This window comes from Myxine glutinosa, chromosome 4 (genome assembly GCF_964187855.1).
Source record: "Myxine glutinosa chromosome 4, kmMyxGlut1.1, whole genome shotgun sequence".
In the NCBI taxonomy this organism is placed as follows: Eukaryota; Metazoa; Chordata; class Myxini; order Myxiniformes; family Myxinidae; genus Myxine; species Myxine glutinosa.
The window spans coordinates 30532512-30555654 of NC_136264.1; the positions used below are offsets into that span (position 1 = coordinate 30532512).

Sequence of the window (23143 nt, forward strand, 5' to 3'; positions counted from 1 at the left end):
TATCCGACTCTGGTTGGTCGGAAGTGACGTTAGCGCTGTTTTTGCTTGGTGTATACGCGACGCGCGCGCGCGCGAGCTCGAGCAAGGACCAAGGAGCGGCGGTTATTTTGCTGTGTGAGATTTTGTGCAATTTTGGAGAATGAATTGATGTTTCTTTATCTATAAACGTATTTTGCCTGATCGTGATCGGCGAGAGTGTTTTTATTTATTTATTGTTCTCGAGAACGCTATGGCTGAATTAGGAACGGATCATTCTCAGCTGCCTCCAGTGGAGCACGGTGAGTTGGCGATGTTGTGAGGGACGGTGAGTTTGATTGTGAAGGTTGAACATTGTGTTGGGGGTTGCATAACCTGTTCTTTCCTGACCGTTAGATCCGTGTAGAGGTTTTGTCGGGATTGAATGTCTTGTGGATGGAAAATGTTTGATTTTTGTTTTTAGATAAATAATGGTCCAAAGCGTAAGGTTTATGACCCCCACCGGTGCAGGGGGACACGCTCGCGATCTGAGACCCCCGCCGGTGCGTGAACCCCTTGGCTTGATTTGTCTCCAACTGGTGCTCTCCAAACAAACGGGAGCGCGTAGTTGGTCCCGTCGCCCCTTCGTGGGCGTTTGTGGAAACTTCCTTGTTGACATTACTGAGTGCTTGCTTCACACAGTCTGAGTGCACAAGTCCGTCTGCTGAGGTTTAAGAGCCCCATCCCACACCCAACCCCTCCGCCCAGGAATTTTTCCACTAGCCGTTCCTCGTTTGGGATGGAAGGTTTTTATTTAATTTTATTCCAACAATACATTATTTATTTTGCACCGTCAATGATGATGACGCCGCCCCCCTCCCCCCACCCAGAATTTCCATGTTTTAAACGTTTCCCAGTGTGTACCCTGGATTAGAATAGGTACACCGTATCCCTGCGTGTCGTAAGACGACTAAGAGGGTTGGCGTCAGGAAGTCATCCGGCCATAAAAACATTGCTTCAAAAAGAGAACCATGACAAAAAAAAAAAAGATTGCTGTTCATTTTGGACGTTCTGGATGGAAGAATTTTGATTCTAAACTAACTTTGTTTTTCCAAGTTTATTCCTCACCTTGTGGGTGGTTCTTCCTTCGGTATGTTTTGGTTTTGTTCACAGATCTGATCTTGTCCTTTAAAGCTCTTTAATGACCCAATAACGATGCACCCAGCTGTTGTGGTCTGTAACAAGTACAGCTGGTGACCCCCTCCTCTCTCGACCCCTAATCCCCCTCCTTCCCTGATGTCCGCTTTGAGCCGATGAGGACATTTGTGTTTGCTGTGGTTGCACACATTAAGGGATAGCATTCACACTCTGTGTTTGTAGGTTCCTGTTTTGATTTGCCAGGATTGTGGTTACACCTGGTATGGAAAATAGTTTGAGAGGTGGGATGAGACGTGGGAACGTGCACGAATACATTTTGCCACCAAGGTGTAGAATTTGCTGGCCCTGGTTTTCTGAAGGTCTCCACACTGTGGTGTTGCGTGCCGGACACTCCGTGCCTTGGCGGTGTGAGAGTACGGGGTGGGCAATGTGCCATTAATAATGACAACACCATCCTTAGTGTGTTTGTCCATCTCATCCCAGGGGTTTCATTTCTGTGACTGAGCTGCTCGATAAATACTTGGCTCGTGCGTACAGCACACGTCTCGGGTCATGTTGTGGTGTTCGGACATGACCAAATTGTGTAACGGTGGTGCTTTGAGGAGTGCAGATGTCTGGTTACCTGATGATGGTTCTGCTTCTGCGAGCAGATTTCGGAATGGCCGGCCAGCCCATCATACATCACCAATCCTCCCAAATCTAATCTTGCTGTTCCCTTTTTCTTCAGCCACTGCCATCTTGCATTGCTTCCTTCCTTTTTGAACCTTTTGTAATGTAATCTTTCTTCCCCTCTATGCCCCGTTAGTTTGCCACTCTCTGGTGTGTGTTCGTGTTTTGGTTTGTTTTATATTGATGCACGAGATCGTGCATCGTGCATCAAAATACCCCCTTTATACCTCTTTCATATCCCTTTAAGGCCCCCCTTAGACCCCTTTCAGATCCCCTTTAGACCCTTTCGGATACCTCTGGACCCTTTAAGACCATCTATAACCCCAAAATATCCTGTGTATGTTCAAGGTGCGCCTTGACTGCAACCTGTTTTTGAGGTCAATATTGACTGGCCCCGTAACACATACTGGTGCAAAATTGGTGGCAGACTCCAAGCATGAGAACTAGCCCCTTAAATATGACCCCAGGTTGGGAAGGCCATCAGATACAACCAACTCGTGAATCGTGGAGGATCGCCACAATACTGATGCTGATACAATCACTTGACTTGAAATTTGTCGAAGTGTCGTTTTCATCTTCAATGGACACGAGCATGTCCAAGGTCTAAGCAAGATAGGTCTCCAAAAACCTCAGCACTCACGATCGACAGCAATGGCTGGCATCATGTCATGAGCTGGAACTGTTTGACACTGTGCAATCGCAGACTTCCCGCACATCATTAAATGTCATTACATTTGGGAATTTGGGTAAAAGTGCATACGGAATATGCACGCAAAGCCACTAGTCTTTGATTGGCCCCATAACAACGGGAGTCCTCGATATGAGATCGGAACTGCTCCGTTACATCTCATAGGTTCACCGAGTTATATATAGCACTAGTGAGGTACCGGTGCTACACACGGGAAGGAGCCCAAATGCAGACGGACAATGTGGAAACAGTAAGACACACAAACGAAAAGACCCACAAACTTGCAAAACTCGTGAAACTTGTTAAATCGTGAGAATAAAAATAATAAGCTTACTTTTGCCAAAGAAGTCGAAGCAGTAATCCGATGTCAAAGATTCTAAAACCACCAACGATAAGTCAATGTGAACAGGGAAAGGTCATTTTTAATTTAATTTTACTTTTTATTAATTTATTCTTAATTAATAAAAAGTTAATTCTTTCTTTTTTAATTAATTTTTTAATTATAAAATAAATGGCTGAGTATTTGATATTATGTATATTATGGTGCCCAACATGACAGTTACATTGGTTCTGTTAGGTTTAAAGTTACGGGTTTATGTACCAGCCGGGTCATTCAAACGTCAGTATTTGAGACTTTGAAAAGTCATAAAGTCACCATTTTTCAACTCCCTTAACCTGCAGGAACCATGAATCGGTTGGTTGGTTCATTCGTACTCTTTAACATGAGGTGCACTACCATCCTTCATCTCTATCCCCAAACTTTTCTACCCCCATCAACCCTCTTACTTGCACACTCCTTAAAGTGGGAAACCAGAGACATTAGACTGTTAAGACCCTTTAAAGATGAACAAGACCTCTAAGATCCAGAGGATCCAAAAGATGCGGAAGACCGCAAAGACCCCGAGGACCCCTCATATATATTTTTAAATATTAAAAATCCAATTCTGAATTCAGTTTTATATAGAGGACGTCATGTGTCAGATGAAAACGGGGTTGTATTAAAGCAGGACAGATTGCATCCCAGTCATAACTGCTTGCGGTTATAAAGTGGCCCGTCTAGTTGTATTTGTCCCCCGTCGCACCGCGGAGCGAAAGGGGGACTATGGTTTTCCCCTCTGTCCGTGTGTGCGTGCGTACGTGCGTGCGCGTAAGCGAAGGACCGAATTCTAATTTGGTGTGTGGGTGTAACCCACGTCAAAATCCAAGATGGCCGCCGCCATGTATGTCTGACGCCATGTATGTCTGAACCTTGTGAGCGGAATATCTTGAAAAATAAGCAAAGTACCAACTTCTAATCTGGTGTGTGGGTGTATCTAGGCATAAGCAAGAACGCTATTGAAAATTGGGTCGCCACGTCAAAATCCAAGATGGCCGCCTTCCGTCTTCCACTTTGTCAACTCGCATCACTTCACCGACGGGTCCCCTAGGCGTAACGCTTGTTGTGTTTTCTTGTTTGGGTGTATGTGTATATAATACATTTAGCACATCATTACTGTGAGGGGGTAAATAGAGGAAAGTAAGTAGAGGGTGTGTGAACTGAGATTTTGCGACAAGTAAAACGTAATGACTTGTTTGTACTGCGGTCTGATGGTTGATTTGCAAAGATGCCTTCCATTTTTTATTTTTTTTTCATTGCTATTTTCTAGTGCGAAAAGAGTTTGCAGTGCTGGAGGATGGTGTACTTGCTCATTACCTGCAGGAGAAAGAAAGTAAGTTTTTATTAATTTTAATTTTCTTTTTGAGCACGGTTAAGTAATTGGTTCACTTTGTCTGTCTGCCTGTCTGTCTACAAATGTCAGTTTATGATTGAGGAACTACTTGATTTGAATTGAATGTTGTATTGTAACACGAATCGGAAAACTAATCTGTAGTTTAGCTGTAATTTGGCTGAGTTCGTCCCGATTGTGCATGTGCAGAGAGGAGTGAGAATTGTTTTTTAAATTTTGTCTGCCTGGCAGTCAAACAATTTTGGAAATCATTCCAAACAAGAAAATACTGTTTTAAGGGCATCATAAAGGACATGTACCACAGGCATGAAGAACTAATGTAACGTGTTAAGGTGGTGTAAAAGACGCTGCATCAATGGCGGTAAATTTCTGATTTTTTTTTTTTAATGAAACCTTTAAAATCTTTATTTTATTTAAATTGAATTATATATTTTAACACTAGCACACAAATCGGCTTTTTTGGCACCGCTGGTGTTGGGCTAGCGGTTAGGGTGCCGGCTTAGGATCCTAGGATCCTGGGTTCGAATCCCGGTCGATCGCTGAATTAACGCCAGGGGGGTTGACTCAGCCTGTCATCCTTCCGAGGTCGGCAAATTGAGTACCAGTACACTGGTAATTCCCTGCTTGTCGTTAAAGGCGGCAAAAAGGGTTGGCGTCAGGAAGGGCATCCGGCCGTAAAACATTGCTTCAAAAAGGGGACCGAAAAACAACAACAACCACGGTCCCCGAAAAAGGCCAACCCCTGCTTTGCGGGGAAAAATGGCCTCTAAAGGTGGTTTTTTTTATTCACACTCCTTTCGTTTAGCAGTACTTGGACAAAGTATTACAGCATTTTATGTCTTCACGACCATATTATGGTATTTTATTTGGTGGATCGGTTGGGCATGTGACGACGATTTGATGAGATTTTTGCGAAGATCCGGATCCGCTAATTTTTTTTAAGTCGTTCTTTAGCATTGAGAGGGGAAAAAACGATGTATAACATGGTATCTCAAAAAGTTGTCGACAAATTATGACAAAACTTGGTGGGTGTGTTGGGTAGGTGACCAGAACAACCCGGTTAGAGTTTGGTTCAGGTGTGGGTCCAGATCCTCTGGCCTATCGGTGGGTTACAAAACAAATTGTTCAGCCTGGCGGAGGTATATGCTCTACCGAATGCCGTTTTAGGTTCATTTGCATCTGTATACTACAGTCTCTTAAGGCAAATTTTCATAATATGATGTAAAAAACAAATCCAATGGAGGAAATGTTTTGCAATTGTCTTGCAATAACAGTGGCTCACATAGGAACATTGAAGCTGCACAACTGTTTCCCCATGTCTGCATTTGCAAAAGCAATTGAGTGTTTCACAATACTTTTCAACGGTAATAGCAGGTGACAACGAGCCGCTCCACTACTGCAGCCTTTTCTCTGGTGTTCCAATGATCCGTCTATTTACAATAGTAAACACTGATCTGAAAAGACGAACATAGGTTCAATGCGTTAAAGTCGTGGTATTAAAACGCTCTCGCATCGCTTTGATGTTTTTGCGCCACCCTGAACGTCTATTTGTTTTGACGAGTCCCACTTATGTTCTTAAATCAGGTTTACCTGTAAATTTTGGGTCATCATGTTATACTCTGTTCCACAAAGTTGTGTCAAAACTCCACATGAAGCAGAATTTCAGTTTTTTTGTAAAAAGAGAATAAAATGTATTATTTAACCATTCACCTTTTTCATTCGATGCAGTTGGGCAGGTCTCAAGCAAAGTGTAGCATATAGGTGTTTGTTTGTTTTATTTACATTATATTTTTTTCCCACCTCTTCTAGCAATTGACGATGGGCACAGCTTGAGATAGTAAGCAGTGTTTGGATTGATTGGAATTGAGACGTAATCTCAAAATGCAAACGCATACATCCCTAAAGATTGTGCATCACAGAACTCCTTGTCTATCTGAAAGCATTTCTCTGCCACCCTTCCCCTTTTGCACACCCTCGCCTCCTACCCACAATGTCCAGTTGAACAGCATTATGCCTCGAACGTGCACAAGAATCGCCTGGTACAGCAGGACATACGCATGGCACGAAAGCTACAGCTCTCGGAGGAAGAGGTTGCGCGTCAGCATGAAATAGATCTGTGAGTTTGATTGATGGGTTTGAACCACGTAAAAAGTGGTGGACTAGTCTGAGGTTTGCTCTTAATTTTAACACCATTGTACGTGTTTAAAAAAAACAAAACAAGACCAAAAGTCTATTGTGGACAGGTCGGGCGTGTGGACGTATTGATTAAAGTTTGGTGAAGATGCGGATCCTGTAATTTTAAAAGTGATGCTTTACCATTGAGAGACGGGGCAAAAACGAGATATGATATCTCAAAAAGTTATGGACGGATTTGAATGAAAAATGGTAGATGAGTTTGGTTGATGACAAGAACAAGCTGATTAGATTTTGGTTAAGGTCCGGATGCAGATTCCACCTATCGGTGATATACAAAATGTTCAGCCTGGCAGAGAGAGGTGTGTGCTCTGCTGAGTGCCATTCAAGATATTGTCTCCCCTGCCCCTCTGACTAGGTCGTAGACGGTGGACATTAAAATGAGCTCTGTTCGGCTGACTGATCATCTGTCCATGTACTATTCTGTACGTGATATTTCAAAAACTGTTGACCATTTTGCTTTCATATTAGATATCTATTCCTCATGACGTTATCTCAACCTGATTAGATCACGGCTGCGCTGAATTATTGTCCCCCGTCGCACCGCGGAGCGAAAGGGGGACAATGGTTTTCCCATCCGTCCGTGTGTGCGTCCGTGCGTGTGTGCCTGCGTGCGTTTTTTTTTTTTTTGTTTGTTTTTTGTATACAAGATCGAGGCTCGTGAAAGAGCGAACATTAATCACACAGAAAGACAAACCGACACATAAAACATATAACATAGGGAGCGGTAGACAAGATGGGGAGAGAGGGGGAAGGACACAAACACAACATTTGAGAGCAGGGACCGAGAGACATGGAGACATCGAGAGATCTGAGAGAGGGCGAGGGCTTTGGGGGGGGGGGGGGGGGCGTGGGAAGGGGCGGTGGGAGAGGTATAAAACATATGGACCCTGCCAGGACTTCCAGGAAAGAAGTTGGAATTTCAAACAAGGTGGATCTGGGGTGAATTAGCGGGGGTAGAAAAGATCAAGGTTTTGGATGGGGGAAGATAAGAGATGGTGGTGAACAGCTGTTTTAAAGACCTGGAGGGAGGAGTGGGATTGAAGGGAGTGAGGGAGTTTGTTCCAGAGGCGGGAGAAAAGAGGAATGAAAGAGTGAAGGTGAGCAGAGAGCCGAGATTTCGGCAGTTTAACCATCAGAGGGTTGCTGGCAGATCTTGTGCGACCTCTAGGAATATTTGGGGGACAGAGCACAGAGAGAGCTGGGGGTGCAAGGCCGGAGAGGAGTCGGTAGAAGACAGAAAGACCACCTACCTGCCTGCGGTGAGTGAGTGAAAGGCCCTCAGAGATAGCTTCATCGCGGGAGATTCCAATAATTCTGAAAGCTTTGGTTTCAACAGCGTGAAGCCGAGCTAGGTGTGAGGCAGGAGCACCGGCCCATAGGGGAGAACAGTATTCCATTGAGCTGCGGATGAAAGCCTTGTATGTGGTGAGGAGCTCAGGTGTGCCGAGGAAGGACTTCGCACGACGGAGGATGCCCAGTCGGCGACTGGCTTTGGAGGCCAGCTTGGAAATGTGGTTTTCCCAAGAAAGATCATGGCAGATAGTGAGACCCAAAATCTTCAGCGACAGAACTTCTTGGAGAGGATTGTTGAGAAAGTAGATGGGAGGGTTGTCCAGTCGATCTTTTCGGAGAGACATAGTAAGAGTGTGAGATTTGTCAGGATTGAAAGACATGTTCCACTTGTTTGACCAGTCTGTGATTTTGTCCAGGTCTTCAGAGAGTGAGGAGGCAGCAGACTGCCGATCTGAGGGAAGAGGAATGGAGCGGCAGAGAGTGGAGTCATCAGCAAAGAGATAGAGAGGATTTTCGAGAGAGTCAGAGAGATCATTGATGAAGACCAGAAAAAGCACGGGGCCCAGAACACTGCCTTGGGGAACTCCAGCCTGAACAGGAAGAGGAGATGAGAGAAACCCATTCAGGGCCACACGTTGACGACTAGAGAGGAAGTCCGCCAGCCATGCGTGGAGATTTCCATGGATACCAAAGGAGGAGAGTTTGGTGAGCAGAGCGGGGTGCCAGACCGTGTCGAAGGCACGTGATATGTCGAGGGAGACAGCTCTAATTTCCTGTTTGGCATTGAGGACCTCCATCCATTGTTGAGACAGCAGAAGCAGCATGTCCAGAGTAGAGTGACCTGGTCTGAAACCAAATTGATGATCAGAGATCAAGCCATTGGAGAAGAGGAAAGATTTCATACCCGAAGCAATGATGGATTCCATGACTTTGCTGATAATTGGGAGAAGGCTGATTGGTCTGTAGTTGCTAGGATCTGTTTTTGCACCTTTTTTGTGCAAAGCGGTGATGTTGGCTGATTTCCAAGCAGATGGCAGTTGACCTTGAGCAAAAGAGAGGGTGAAGAGAACAGAGAGAGGGTGAGATAGAGCAGCAGAGCAGGATTTTAGGACCCGTGGGCTGATGCCGTCGGGTCCAGTTGCAGAATCAGAGTCGAGGGTTGACAGAAACTTTTCCACCTTGTCAGGAGGAAAGGACACGGAGTCCAGGAGCAGCAGGGTACGACTGGGTATGGTGGGTACAGAGAGGGATGGGTTTGGGACACAAGATTTAGAGGCAAACACAGAGTTGAGGCATTCAGCTTTTTCACGTGCGGAGTCAGCTGTGTAGCCGTTTGAGGTAAGGGAGGGGATGGAGGGGGAACAAACACCAGAAACGGATTTGACCAGACGCCACAAGGATTTGGAAGAGGGAGACAGATAAGAGAGTTCGGTCTTGAGAATGGAGAGATATTGTTTCCTGGCTCTCCTGAGGGTGGACACACACTTGTTTCGGGCTTTGTGAAAGGAAATGAGATTTCCTTCCGTTGGATTTGCTTTCCAGGAGATGAAGGCAAGTTGTTTCTGGGCAACAGCCTCACCACAAGATTCCGTGTACCATGGACGGGAGGAAGGGTATGACAACTGAAGACGAGATGGGATAAATCTGTGCATGAGAGAGAGCAATTTACTTTGGAAGAATTCCCAGGATGAGTTGATGTCAGAGGTGGTAGAGATGGGAGACCAGTCCAGATGATTGATGGCTGCTTGAAGACCGTGCCAGTTGGCCTGAGTGAAATGCCAGACTCGTCGACGCTGAGCAGGCTCCCTGAGGATGGTCAGAGAGATGTCCACTTTAACAAGGACATGATCAGATGATCCGATCGGAGCAGAAGAAAAGCAGCAGACATTTTCAGGGAAGTTAATCATAACCAAGTCCAGAAGAGAAGATGTTCCGTTGACTGAGAGCCGGGTCGGGAAATTGACAGATTGTGTCAGTCCCAGTGAGTCGCAGAAGTCCTTTGCTGAGGAGCCATGGCTGGTGAGAGAGGTACCCACACCCAGCCAACTGGCATGATGACAGTTGAAATCACCACATATGAGGAAGAGAGAGTTGGGATGAGTAGATAGAAGTTGGTCCATATCATCAGACAGCGAGATGTAGATGGAGTCATCACTGTTTGGTGGACGGTACAACACACATATGAACAAGAGGTGGGAGCGAAGGGGAAGCCGTAGCCAGAGGTATTCCTGGGGGTGAGGTGGAGAGAGTGCAGTGCAGGGCGAGTGAGGAAGAGAGTTTTTGATAAAGATAGCAACCCCGCCTCCAGGACGAGGCTCAGGTCTATCATACCGGAGGAGGGAGTAGCCCGGGAGAGATACTATGGAATCAGAGACATCATAAAGGAGGAAAGTTTCTGTTAAGCAGATCACGTCTGGTTTGACAGAAGCAACCTGTATGGAGAGATCAGTTAAGTTTGAACGAAGGCCCCGGATGTTTGAGGTCCATACCGTTAATGAAGAGGAAGGGGGAGCATCAGATACAGAACAGGGGGGAGGAGGGGTAGGGTAAGATGTGGAAGAGGTGGAAGAGGTAGGGAGAGCTGTTGAAGGTGTGTCAGAGATTTCAGAATAGCTCGGAGAAAGGGAAGGATGGGGCAGACAAAAGGTTTGATGGTGATTGGGTGAGCCACAATGAGGTGTTATTTGAGGAGGGGGAAGAGCGAGGCAGAAGGTTGGGGGAGATGGAGGTGAGAGTTTGAAGGGGGAAGAAGCAGGGAGGACGCTTTGAGGAGGGGGAGTGAGAGGGGGGAAATTGAGAAGCAATGAGGGTGGGGAGATTTGAAGGGGAGGGGTGAGGGGGGAGTTTGGGAGGGAAGGGACAAGGGGAGGGATTTGAAAGGGATGGGATATGGGGGAGATTTGGAGGGGAGGGGTGAGGCAGGAGTCTCGGAGGGGAGGGGCGAGGGGGCGTCTTGGCGGGGAGGGGTGAGGGGGTAGTTTAGGAGGGAGGAGGCAAGGGGGGAGATTTGAAAGGGATGGGTGATGGGGAAGATTTGGAGGGGAGGCGTGATGGGGAAGATTTGGAGGGGAGGGGTTATGGGGAAGATTTGGAGGGGAGGGGTGAGATTGGATTTTAGAAAGTGTACGATTTATGGGAAACGAACATTTATTGCAAAATGAGTTTCTTGTGACCTTCGAGTTAAAAATACGTTTAAGGACGCTGGATGGAGGATGGAGTGCAGGAGAGTTTAGGGAATGTAGAAAAAAGGCACTATAGGAGATGGATATTTTTTTTGGGATGAATTGATTTGGTGAGCAAGTCGAAAGCAGCCTTTTAAAGAAGAAGAAGAAAAAGGTGTTATAAAATATGACGGAATACATAACTTGAGGGGAAAGTGTAAGCATTGAAGGTTAATGAGTGAAAACTATCTGGGGAAATGGGGGAGAAACACGTGGTCGAAGAACGAACGAACGAATAAGAATGAATAAACGAATGAGAACAGAGAAGGAAATGTTGTTGTTGTTGTTGTTGTTTTTTTTTTTTTTTTTTTTTTTTTTTTTTTTTTTTTTTTGAGTTGAGATTTACACAAGGAAGTAGGCTATGGGTGAAAAGACTGGGAATACAGAGAACGAAAGTTATTGGATCACAAACGACGGAGCGCTGAGAAAAACAAAGCCTCAAGGTTGTACAGTGCACACTGTACAAGGCCTCAAGACACGACACGAATTAACACGATTTTCAATACAGGTATGAAAGATTTGCACCGAAAAATCTTCGTCGGGACACAATATACGTACAACACCATAAATAAATACAGTTTTAACGAAAATACAAATGGGAACAATCACTTAACTTCGATTTCAAATCGTTCGCGACGCGGCAAAGGCCTTGCTCGCGACACGGCAAACAGACGATCAATTTATCGACCTTGTGAGCGGAATATCTTGAAAAATAAATAAACTAATAACTTCTAATCTGGTGTGTGGGTGTATCTAGGCATAAGGAAGAACGATTTTGAAAATTGGGTCGCCACGTCAAAATCCAAGATGGCCGCCGCCATAAATGTCTGAACCTTGTGAGCGAAATATCTTGAAAAATAAACGAACTACTAACTTCTAATCTGGTATGTGGGTGTGTCTCCAACCCATTCGCAAATATTATGGACTCTTCCATGTTTCCTGCGTCTTCCACTTTGTCAACTCACATCACTTCACCGACGGGGGACCTAGGCGTAACGCTTGTTATGTTGCCATGGCAACCATATCAGTAACTTGGTTTGTGTACATGACATTTCAAAAACAGTTCAACATTTAGCTTTCATATTACACAGATATATTCCTCATAGCACCGAAAAGGTGGTGGACCTCGAGGTACAGCTCATTATTTATGTTTAATTTAGTGTGGGGGCCGGGGGGTGTGGGGGGGGGGGGGGTGGAGAGGTGCTGGATGGGGGAGGGATGGGGAAGAGTCTATGATCTTTTCTGTAACCCTGTCTTGGCAGACAATTCCCAAAAACATTCTCGTTCCAAATTTCCCATTGCTCTTGTGGGGCACTGTGTATTGAAGACAAAAATGTAATGGTTTGTCTAAGTTTCCTTTTGGTGTGCTCGGTTCAGAGAGCAACACAACGCGAGGGTTGCTGTTGAGATGCAGAGGAAAGAACTTGCGAAGGCAGATGAGAGCAAGCGAAGAGCAGAACAAGCTGATGAGGTACATATGGTGTTGGGTTGGTTTTTTTTTAGTGCACTTGCTGTTTTGGTCTGCGCATGTGCACACAAAATTAATTTGAGCTGTAACTTGCGTGTAAGTATTGACAGTGGTGCCATCGTGAGGTACGGTCAGCTTTGCTTTCAGGAAGCAATTGTTGGTGTTTATGTCCGTTCTTGTCGTCATGTCACAGCAGTTGGCACGGAGGCTGCAGAAGCAGGAAGAGAAGTGGAGCCATCGCCGTGACGATCGCTCTAGTCCCCACGGTAATCCGAATCGGGGCATGGGCCCATTGCAACAGTACACAGATGAACAGTCCTATTGTCAGATGAGGGTAAGATAAGAGACTGGGGACATCGGGAAATGAAAGAAAATACATTTACTGTACGTTAGCCTATGAAACTGAAAGGGAAGTGTAGAGATTTGGAAACCGGGATGTCTGGATGTTATTGCTGTCGAAACTTCTCTTTTTTGTCATGTCAAGGCTTTTACCTGCGCATATGCTCTGCCTGCTTTGAAAATTATTTCGCTTTTGTTGCTTCTCCATCCTGCTGGGCTCACAATTTTGATTCCTGCTCCACATCTCTCTGCATGTTGTGCACGCCAATCACCAATCTGTCTAATTTGCTAACGATCTCTCCCCCCTCCCCACCTCCATCTGCTTGCATAGCCAATGGCTTGCTGGGTTCGGTGTCTTTTGGTCAATCTTGTTGATTTTCAAACTTTGTTTCCCCGTTTGAATAATTGGGTTCCTGTGGGTTTTTATGCATTATCTTCCTTTTTTTGTCATTTCTGGCTAATCTTACTTTGGGGAATTTCCACCTTGTGCTCTCAATCTGTGACTAAATTGTTTAATTTCTTCCTTTGGGTAAATGATGCAATGCTCATGATCTGCCACTGAATGCTGCGCAGATGTTTGGTGTCCGATTTTATTTTATTTTCCTTTCTTAATTTGTGTGAGATGCGACGAGGGTTTAAAATGGCAAAAAATGTTAAGTGTTTATTTGAAAATAAAAACAAATAGTGTCTCATTTGTACAAAATCCGATTGACGAATCCTTTTCTCACCCCAGGTTGGGTCAGCTTTTGGTAGAAGCATTCTGTTTGTTGGTTCTAGGGCCAGCAGACTACCATTGGGCTACTTTTTGATGTCTGCATGCTTCTTTTTTTTTTGTCAATTTTGTGGCTACGCAGATCAAAATCGACCAGAGGTCCTTGCTGGTTCACGTAATTGATGGAGTAAAATAATCCGAGATTTTAAATTTTCGGTGGTGGAAGGTTATGTTTCCACTCCTGTCAGTTTGTCTGTGAGCAGGATGTCTCAAAAGGTTGTGGACAGATTCTGACGCAACCAATTTGTATCCCACAAAAAGTAAACCGTTCAGCCTGGCGGAGGTATGTGCTCTACCGAGTACCACTCTCATTATTTTTGCCGCGAAGGAGATGCGGGACTATTGCAATATGTGTGTGCGCGTCTATGTATTTTCACTTTAAAAATGGTTTTCTCTGCAACCATTTGTCCGATCGATGCAAAACTTTAAAGATGGGAGTGACTCCCTATGGAGAATATTCTACTGCTCACTCTGATGACATGTTACATGGTATGGTAGCCACATTGGATTGAAGGGGGAAAAAAAAATTGGACATTTTCTCCAAAAACGTGAAAAAAATTTTTTTTTTTAACTTGGAATATGTCATCAACTCCCCATGGGGTATACAACAACAACAACATGCATTTTGAAAGGCCATTTTCCCTGCTAGAGCGGGGGTTAGCCTTGCGGTCCCCATGACAATCTTCTCCATTTTGCCCTATTTTCTGCATCTCTCCTTGTTAACCCCCTTGCCCGCATTTCTTCTTCCACCATCTTTAGCCAAGTCTTTCTCGGTCTTCCCAGTCTTCTACTTCCTTCTACATTCATTTCCATCACTCTTCTCAACCAGTCACTTTCATCCTTCCTCAACACATGACCAAACCATCTCAACCTGTTCCTCTTCACAGCATTAATCACAGGCTCTATTCCCATCATCTTTCGCAATTCATCATTTGTCTTCCTCTCTCTCAACGATACTCCGCACATCCGTCGAACCATTCGCATTTCCACCCTTTCCAACCTTCGTTGCTGCTCTACGTTCATTACCCATGTCTCGCTCCCATAAATCATAACACTTCTCACACATGCTGCATACACCTTTCCCTTCAGCTTCAACGACACGCCCCTCATCATCAGCACGCCACAGCCCATGGGGTATATAGGGTGATATCAATGATGTCATCAGATATATGACCTGATGATCTGATATATGACCCGATGAATATGAATGAATGAATGGTGTTCATAACCCATGCCAAGAAACTATGACATAATCGGGGGCATGGATGATACGGGTATGTGGGCCATAATAGTAGCGTGTTAAGTTAATGATGGTATTTTAGTTCAGAACGAACGTGCAAGGTGGGAATATGCGCTCTGGTTTTTCTTTTGCAATCGGGTCGGGGTCAAAGGATGACTACGAGTTTTGCAGTTGAGGTTATATTTGATCAATTTGAAAAGTGACTTTACCATTGAGAGATGGGGCAAAAACGAGATATGATATCTCAAAAAGTTATGGACGAATTCGAATGAAAAATGGTAGATGAGTTTGGTTGATAAGAACAAGCTGATTAGATTTTGGTTAAGGTCCAGATGCAGATCCCACCTATCAGTGATATACAAAATGTAAACTGTTCAGCTAGTTTTGTTTTGAGTTCCTAGTTTTGAGATCTGGTTCCCGTCTTTGCTTTCGGGCAGCTCAGATGGCATTCATTATTGCAGTTTGCACAAAGTTTTACTCCGCTCTTTATGGTAGAGATGTAAAATGTGAAACCTTAAACCCGTGAGGCTTGAAGCAAATACCGTTTTCATTGCTGGGTGCTTCTATTCTTTCTTTTTCATTTTTTTTTCACAGTGATGTAAGACTCATTGTGGAGCTTGTACATAAATCACATGCAGGGCAAAGATGGTGGTGGATATCGATTTACTTTCATCTGACTTACATTAGTAGATGATGGACATGCACACATGTTGTGTGGTATATTCCAACCTTTGTTTCGGCATCATGAGCCACAAGGGTTTCAGATGGGAATGTGTTTGTGATCTGTTCCCCGATTCTTTTGAAAACTTTGGCTTTCCTTAAATAACGAGTCAAAAATGCGAACTTTGGATGTTTAGTCATCGAGGGCATTTTGTTTTTTAAATATGTGATTAATTGAGAACTTTCATGCAGGTCATCAAAAGTATCACATGCCTGACATAGGGTTAATTGATTGGGGAAAGTTTTTATCGATTTGCTCTTATTGCTCTTTTTTGTTTTAGTAGCTGACGCAGCAAGAGTGTGCATAGCATGAGAATCTAAAAGGAGATGCTTGTCAATATGATGCATTGTTGTCACATACTTTCTGCTTAGTTGTGGCCTGTGAAAGATGCAATACCGCCCATTGCTAAATGCAATGTCACCTGCTGCACGACCACCCACTGCCCAGCTGGAAGTTGCATTTTAACTTTGATCATCCCCCTGCCCCAGATATCATTCCGAATCTTTGTTTTAACTCTGTAATGGATGCCAAAATGGGGTGGCTGGAGGGGCAGGAAATCCTTGTTGTTGAGGACCTTTTCAGCAAGTCCTGGTGTGGCATGTGGGTTTGTTCGAGGTGCTAAATAACATCTTTGGAGATTGCTTGCCAGCTCGACTCTGGTGGGGAAATCCAGTCTGTACTTGTGAGACTTAGTGGGCCCCACCAATGGTATTATGACCATGCATTCAGGCCGTATAGGCAAGAATGTGTTTTGGTACGATGATGAGCCTTGGCCATAGGGCCAAGGTGCACATGTATCTGTTTAACTGTGTACTTTGGTCTTTGCACCGAAGCACATATCCCTACTTTGTTGTAATGGTTGTTTATTTATTTCTAACGTTTTTTTTTTTTTTTTTTTTTGTAACATGAAAAATGGGTCCTCTTAACAGAGAGAGGGGTATGGGGGCAGTGAGGGAAGGCAAAGGCTGCTGTAGGCTTACCACAGGTAGCAGTGTTGCATACCGCAGGTAGCAGAGAATATGATGTGTTGCATGTTGCTGTTGGAAGTTGCCTGTTAATGTGCATGTGTGTTGCCTATCATGTATAACATACTGTTAACCTGTTAAGCATTCCCATCTAAGCTCGTAGCCAGTGAACCTACAATTATAGGTTGAATTCCCATATACTTTGTTGATTTGTCCATTGTCTACAGATTTGATTTTGTAATTGGTGTAAAAGTATGTTAACGTCTCCTAATGGCCTTGTCCTGCATGTAAAAAGTGTACAAGCTCCACCATGATTATGAGGCACTTTTTTCCGTGTATAAAAAGCCTTGACATCCTTTGGACGGCATGCTCCACATTGTACCGTGTTGCTTTCAAAGGCATTAAAATGAGTTTGTGGTTGGGTCGCAAAAGTAAAGGTTCTACCAGTCTAACCTTGTGCCTCGAAATTGCGCAACTCCTTTGCAAGGACACAAACCGGTGAAAATTTCTATATCATTTTAAATAAATCTATGCAGTTCCGATCTACTAGTATCTATGTATCCCATATTGAAATGTATTTTGACAAATAGCAATACAGGAGGAACAAGAATGACACGCGCTCGATCACATACCTCCGCCAGGCTGACGTTTTGTATCCCACTGATGGGCCGGATCTAGATCCGGACCTGAACCAAAATCTAATCGCTTGTTCTGATCACCTACCCAACTCATCCTAGTTTTGTCATAACTTGTCCATAACTTTTTGAGATATCGTGCTATATATGGTTTTAGCCCAATCTCTCGATGGTGAAAAATCACTCTGGAAAATTAAAAAAGTATCATATCCGGATCTTCACCAAAATTTAATCGATTCGTCCTTGTCACGCACCCAACCTATACACCATGTTTTGTCTGAATCGATCCACATTTTGAGATATTCCGCTCACAGACAAACAGGGTGAAAACATAACCTCCATCTACTTTGGGTAGTGGAGGTAACCACAGCTAACTGAAAAAAGTATATACCAAGAATATACCCCTGAATTCAACGCGTCCCTCAGGTAAAGAGCAGAACAGGAAGTGATTATAAAAGGGACCGAAGAAGGGAAACAAAAAGCAAAGCCGATTGATATTGATAGAATAATGTTTAAAGTATTTGGAAATGAATTTTGTAACCGAATGTACAACCTCTCAAAATTATTATTTAGCAATAGTATCAGTTTTTAATTTTTAAATCTTGAGTCGGGGTAAAACAACTAAGTTATTATTTCATCCCCATTGAGTCGAAGCATTTGTGCATCTTGTACAGTTGTCATGAGCTTCATTGGGCAATTCTTCACATTAGTACAATATGGAAATAGCAGACTTAAAAATTTTTCAATGTTGCACAACACCAGCCATTTGCCTATAAATTGCACATCATAGTTTCCTCTAATCCTGAGACCTGTACGCCCAGAACCCAGCAGCCAGTAATTTGACATTTTTGTTTCAATAACTTTTGTGAACGAACCATTCATCTTCTCACACTCCCCATTCCCAATGTCTTGCTGTCCTTGTCACCATCTCACTACCCTGCCCATCCACTTCATTGCTGTTCGCTGCATGCGGCCTGTCCCTTTTTATGGGGGGGAAGGGAAGGGCCAGAAGAAGAAGAAGAGGGATGGACGGGCAAAGCAACCCAATGACTTTGATCAACAATATGAGGATGGAGAAAGGAGCTATGAGGAAAGCCGGAAGAAGGAAAGGGATGGTGATAGGATTTGGGAAAGTGGAAGGAGGAAGGAAGGAGCACGTGAATGGGACGATCGGAGGAGATTGAGGAGTGAAAGAGAGAGGAGTTGGGATGGTGAAAGGAGGAAGCTGGGAATGCACACTAGCTGGGAGGAAGCAGAGTCTATGAGCTGTGATGATGATAGGTGTGAGAGGGAAGGGAGGTCTTGCTTGGAGGTCAGAAGGAGGAAAGTAAAGGGGGAACAAGCTTTGGACGGAGGAATAAGGGAGCAATTTAGCGAGAGAAATATGGTTATAGAAAGAAAAGCTGGACATCCCATTCACGGGAAACTGGACAGGAAAAACAAGATACAAAATGCCGACGACGCATTTAGTCAGAAAGATGACTTGCGGTACTGCCAAAGCTGCGAGGAAGAAATTGGGAAAAATGGATCCGGGATGCAAGCAGTGGGTGGTTCGGGACACTTCGGAACGGCAAGCTCAAGTTTGGGTGGTGAGTGCAGCTTGTGCTTTACAGGTCATACAAATGACCATTTTGGTTCGACCAGAGTAATATAATTATAGTCTTAAAGGCCTTACCAATAGTTGGGTTTTCATAATGAGAAGCATGGAGTAATGAAAGATGGGCATTCTTGAGCAGTTTTTCAAATCACTGCTGTCACCATTTTTCAATGTGCTCTTTCCCATGCTTGCAGCTCTTGAAGACAGCTTCGTGAGGTTGCAGGTGGTGCAGAACAAAGAGTCGTGGAAAGGAACAACGGCCGGAGCAGACATGGAGAAAGGCGAAGTGGGAAGAAAGGAATCACCTGAGAAAGGTGATGTGAAGAGAGATGCAGTGTTAGCAAGACAACTTCAGGATGAAGAAGAGAAGGTGAGACTGCCATTGAAGTAAACCACAATGGGATTGTCCAAAACAAACAAACCTAAAATATTGGGTGATGAGATGATTGTTCCCCTCCTCTTCCCTTTATAAAGGGTGAGGTCCGATGGCACCAAGCTCCTGCCTTGACCACGATACTCCTCCACCCTCGTCTGTCCTCGGGCAACTCTCTCCACTCAACACCCACACCTTACATGTATCCCTCTTCACACAATCCTCCCATCTCGACCATGGTCTACCTCTTTTCTTCCTATCTTGTTCCTTCAACCAATCCGCTCTCTTTGCCATTCTCTCTGGCTGAGATCACTTCCCTGCCTCAATGTGATGTTCACATTAAACTCCTCTGACATCCCAGGACCAACCAAAACTCTTCCCTTTTTTCCCCTTGTACTTCCCTTCCACCAACTTAACTTCCACCTCCGGCACTCCCATCCATCTCGGTGTCGCCATCTCTCTCGGGACAGTGTTGTGGGCTTCTCCAGGTCCATAAATCCCAATGCCATTTCACCTTGTACTTCCATCCTCTTCTCCACTAGCTGTCTCGGCGTGAACATCCCATTTGTCATTCCCCTACCCTTTCTAAAACTCTGTTGCTCTTCTCTCCTTCTCCATACTCTTCCTTATCCTCCCGTGCAGAACCCTCTTAAGCACCTTCGTGACATGACTAAGGAGTGTAATGCCCCTGTACTTCCCTGGATTTTGAACATCCCTCTTCCCCTTCCATATCATCACAATTTAACCCTGTCCTCCACTCCTCCGGAATTGACCCATCTCTCAGACATACATTCAACAACATATTCGTCGACCTGACCCCGACTTCTCCAGCTGCAATTATCATCTCTGTACACACCTCATCAATGCCCGGCGCCGTTTCCTATTTCATCCACTTCAGTGCCGTCTGCACTTCCCCTTCTGTGATCTCCACCAACTCCACTTCCCCTCCACGTAACTCGGTAGCTCCAGCTCAACGTTGTTTCCTTCCTGGTTCAACAGCTGTTTGAAATATCCTTCTCACACCTTCAATACTGCACCCCTTTCCGTCGGTAGCCTCCCACCACCATCTTTAATCACTGCCACCTCCTCCCTCCCCTCACTCCCTCATGTCGGTGCTATCCTCATTCCTCATCCCTGTCATGAGCCAATTTATAGATCAAGAGTAATTGATTAGTAGAAAGTCATAATATGTTTAATGCAAGATGGGCATTCTCCAAGTATCTTGTAGTTTGATTATAGTTTGAAATTGAAGAAGTGTAGGAATCATTTTTTGATACCTAAAGAATATTTTGTATGAGAATAAGAGGGGCTTACTGTATGCCCTGGAGGTACGCACACTTAGCGTTCAGCTGTCTAACTTTGGTTTGAATCCCGACCCAGCCATAAACTGTCATCCCGGTGTTTCGCAGGCAGGGTGATTCATCAATGTTTGTGTCGTTCCTCGGATGGACTTTGCGGGCATCTCGTCTGCCGGCATGAGTTGCTTCACAAAGATTAAGCGAGCTATCGCCGGCACCACGCCCAAATTCCAAATTTCTGCCATAACCAGGAGAGGGCATTGTATCAAAGGCACAGCCGCATCCTCAGCCAATGATGCTACCCTGCAGCCTTGTGTTGCAAACTAATCAAGAAGAGGAGAATAAGAACAAAGGGTGGTATATTTTTTACGAGGTGGTTGTCGTAAAAATGAAGAAGAAGAAGAAGCGCCTTCGTTGGTGTGGGTCATATTGGATGCCTATTTAGGGGCGAGCGCTCGGTCAGAGAGGGGGTCAGTATCTTGTCTGAATGAGGGATGCAGGGATGAGCACTGGATCTTATTGGTAAGAAGTGATTGGGATTCATGACTAATGTTTAAACTGCTTGACTTTGCTTTATAATGCTTTATTAGATTTGTAGGACTGATGATCCTGTTGTCGGATGCTGAAGATCGATTTGAATAAAGCCTCATATCCTGGAAAGAGGTCTGGACGCTTTTTCAATACAGTGGTAGTTGACAAAAAGGGACCAAGTAGAGCTACATTCAAAGTACACTTCCCCCATGCCAAATAAATAAATAACATATCCTCCAGCACGCGACATTGCCGGGGGGATACCGTCGTGCAGCACATGTACATGGAATTGGGAGTGAGTGGTGTACAATAAATTGATGGATTAATTGCGCAATTAAAATAAATAAATAGTAATCATAAAATAATTAATCAATTGGCTTGTAGCATACCTAAATCTAACCTAAATCGAAATATAGCATATTCAAATCTAACTTTTTGAAAATTAATTGATCAATCGAATAATTAAATAATTAATCTATTAATGAATAAAGAAGAGGAGCTCGCCGTCGGAGTGAGCTTGTGGAGGGACTGACTATATTCCCTTTTATAGCTAATAGAAAAATTCCCTTTTATAGCCAAATTACTTGGTCACTGTTGTCCAAATATCAACTTCCTAGCTCAAAAGTTGCTTGAGATATTGCCCAGAGAGAAAATAAATAAGTACGTAATAAATCGACAATTAAGTTAATTAATCAATTAATTGATTAATCAAAAAAATTAAAATACCGTTTTTGCCAAAGCACTTGTTCTCTATTGTCGAAATTCCAGCTTCCTAGCTCAAAGGATGACCGAGATATCGTCCAGATAAACAAACATAAAACAGAGTGAAAACTGAGTACCACCGGTACGCCCTTTTGGCACGTATGTCGCAGTCATCGCTGGACCCCCTTTGGTACCCGGCAATGACGTCGTGTAGCCTGGATATGGAATAGGAAGGGGTGGAGTACAAAAAGGAATTGAGATCGAGCAAAGGTGTAAGTATATATCGCATGAACAGATGATAGGCTGAGGAATATTAATTGCTGAAGCAGCACAGCACCTATCAAACTATTTTGGCACATTGTGCACTTATCGAACTTCTCCATCTCATAATCCCATTTCTGGGTTCTCTTCCTTCTTGAGGTGATAGTCAATGGTCTGTCAGATCGATGGTTCCTGGTTGTTACTGTCTGTACTCTTACACTTCATAACTTCCCTGTGGTTAATTTGGGAATAGGTATCGGGGTTGAAATTGTCCCGATGGAAGTGGCCACTGTTGCGGCCGATTTGTCATCAGAGCCGGGTTAACTCCCGAACTGTGATGCTCCGAAACCGAGCAATTGGAATGCTCCCGATTTGTACCTCTTGTTGATTATATTAGTGCATGCGCAGGCATTTTTCACAATGGAACGGTGTTGCACAACCTTTTTGAATTTATTCTTTCGCTAGGGGGTATTCTTTTCCAAAATAATCAATTCGTCCTTGTCACACACTCGACCTGTGTACCAAATTTTGTCCGAATCCATCCACAATTTTTTGAGATATCGTGCTATATATTGTTTTTGGCCTCATCTCTCAATGGTGAAGAATCACTTTAAAGAAAAGAAAAAAATTCTCGTATCCGATTCCGGATTTTTCACCAAAATCGAATCGATTTGCCTTTGTCACACACCCGACATGTCCACCAAATTTCATCTGAAACTATCCACAACTTTGAGATATCCTGTTCACAGACAGACAGGGGTGAAATCAAAACCTCCGTCCACCTTCGGTGGCGAAGGTAATAACACCCGGAATGATCTGGGGGTAGTTTGATCGGTGGGGAGGACCCGTTTACATGCCATACCAGAGTTAATGAGCATATGGGCACAAAATACAAGGTACGTAGTGCCCTTATGAGGAAGCAGTACATAGGATGGAGGATACAGCTGGCAGAAATGAGCTGCTTATTCCAGAATCCGGGTGAAGGGGCCAAACTGCTTGGTATAATTTCCTCTCAATAATAGACTTGTTTGTTTGCGGTCGCTGCAGTTTTCCCGGGCCATTGCTTGTTATCAAAAAAAACAAGCCTGCCATGCTGATGTCACACAACGATCGGCTGTACCGATGACGGTTTACCCACATTTTGTTGTGCTGCAGCAATCTCGTGAAGCGAGGAAGGCGCGGGTAAAGGATGAGAAAATGGCACGGCTGGCACAGGATGAGGTGAGGGCCCCGCTAACGCAGCAGCTCCAGTGCGTGCAATACGAGATGTGCTCAAACTCGAACAATGCATGCTCAATCCAAACTACTTTTGCTTTTTATTCCTGCTTCCCTTC

General features: G+C 44.3%; 1 protein-coding gene across 5 annotated transcripts in view; it reads left to right on the forward strand.

Annotated features, from left to right (window-relative positions):
• The first annotated feature begins 1 nt into the window (after window position 1).
• Window positions 2-23143, forward strand: part of LOC137424558 (uncharacterized) — a 31250-nt gene continuing 8108 nt past the window's right edge. Inside the window, exons 1-8 of one of the 5 annotated variants that reach the window (XM_068112133.2) lie at window positions 6-278; window positions 4117-4179; window positions 6196-6313; window positions 12285-12378; window positions 12569-12709; window positions 18051-18636; window positions 18839-19014; window positions 22965-23030. In XM_068112133.2, the coding sequence (XP_067968234.2) occupies window positions 230-278; window positions 4117-4179; window positions 6196-6313; window positions 12285-12378; window positions 12569-12709; window positions 18051-18636; window positions 18839-19014; window positions 22965-23030 (1293 nt within the window). In that variant the 5' untranslated portion in view covers window positions 6-229. Of the gene's footprint in view, window positions 279-4116; window positions 4180-6195; window positions 6314-12284; window positions 12379-12568; window positions 12710-18045; window positions 18637-18838; window positions 19015-22964; window positions 23031-23143 lie in introns of all 5 variants that reach the window. The other 4 variants (XM_078775593.1, XM_068112136.2, XM_068112137.2 and 1 more) reach the window with 4 other exon arrangements.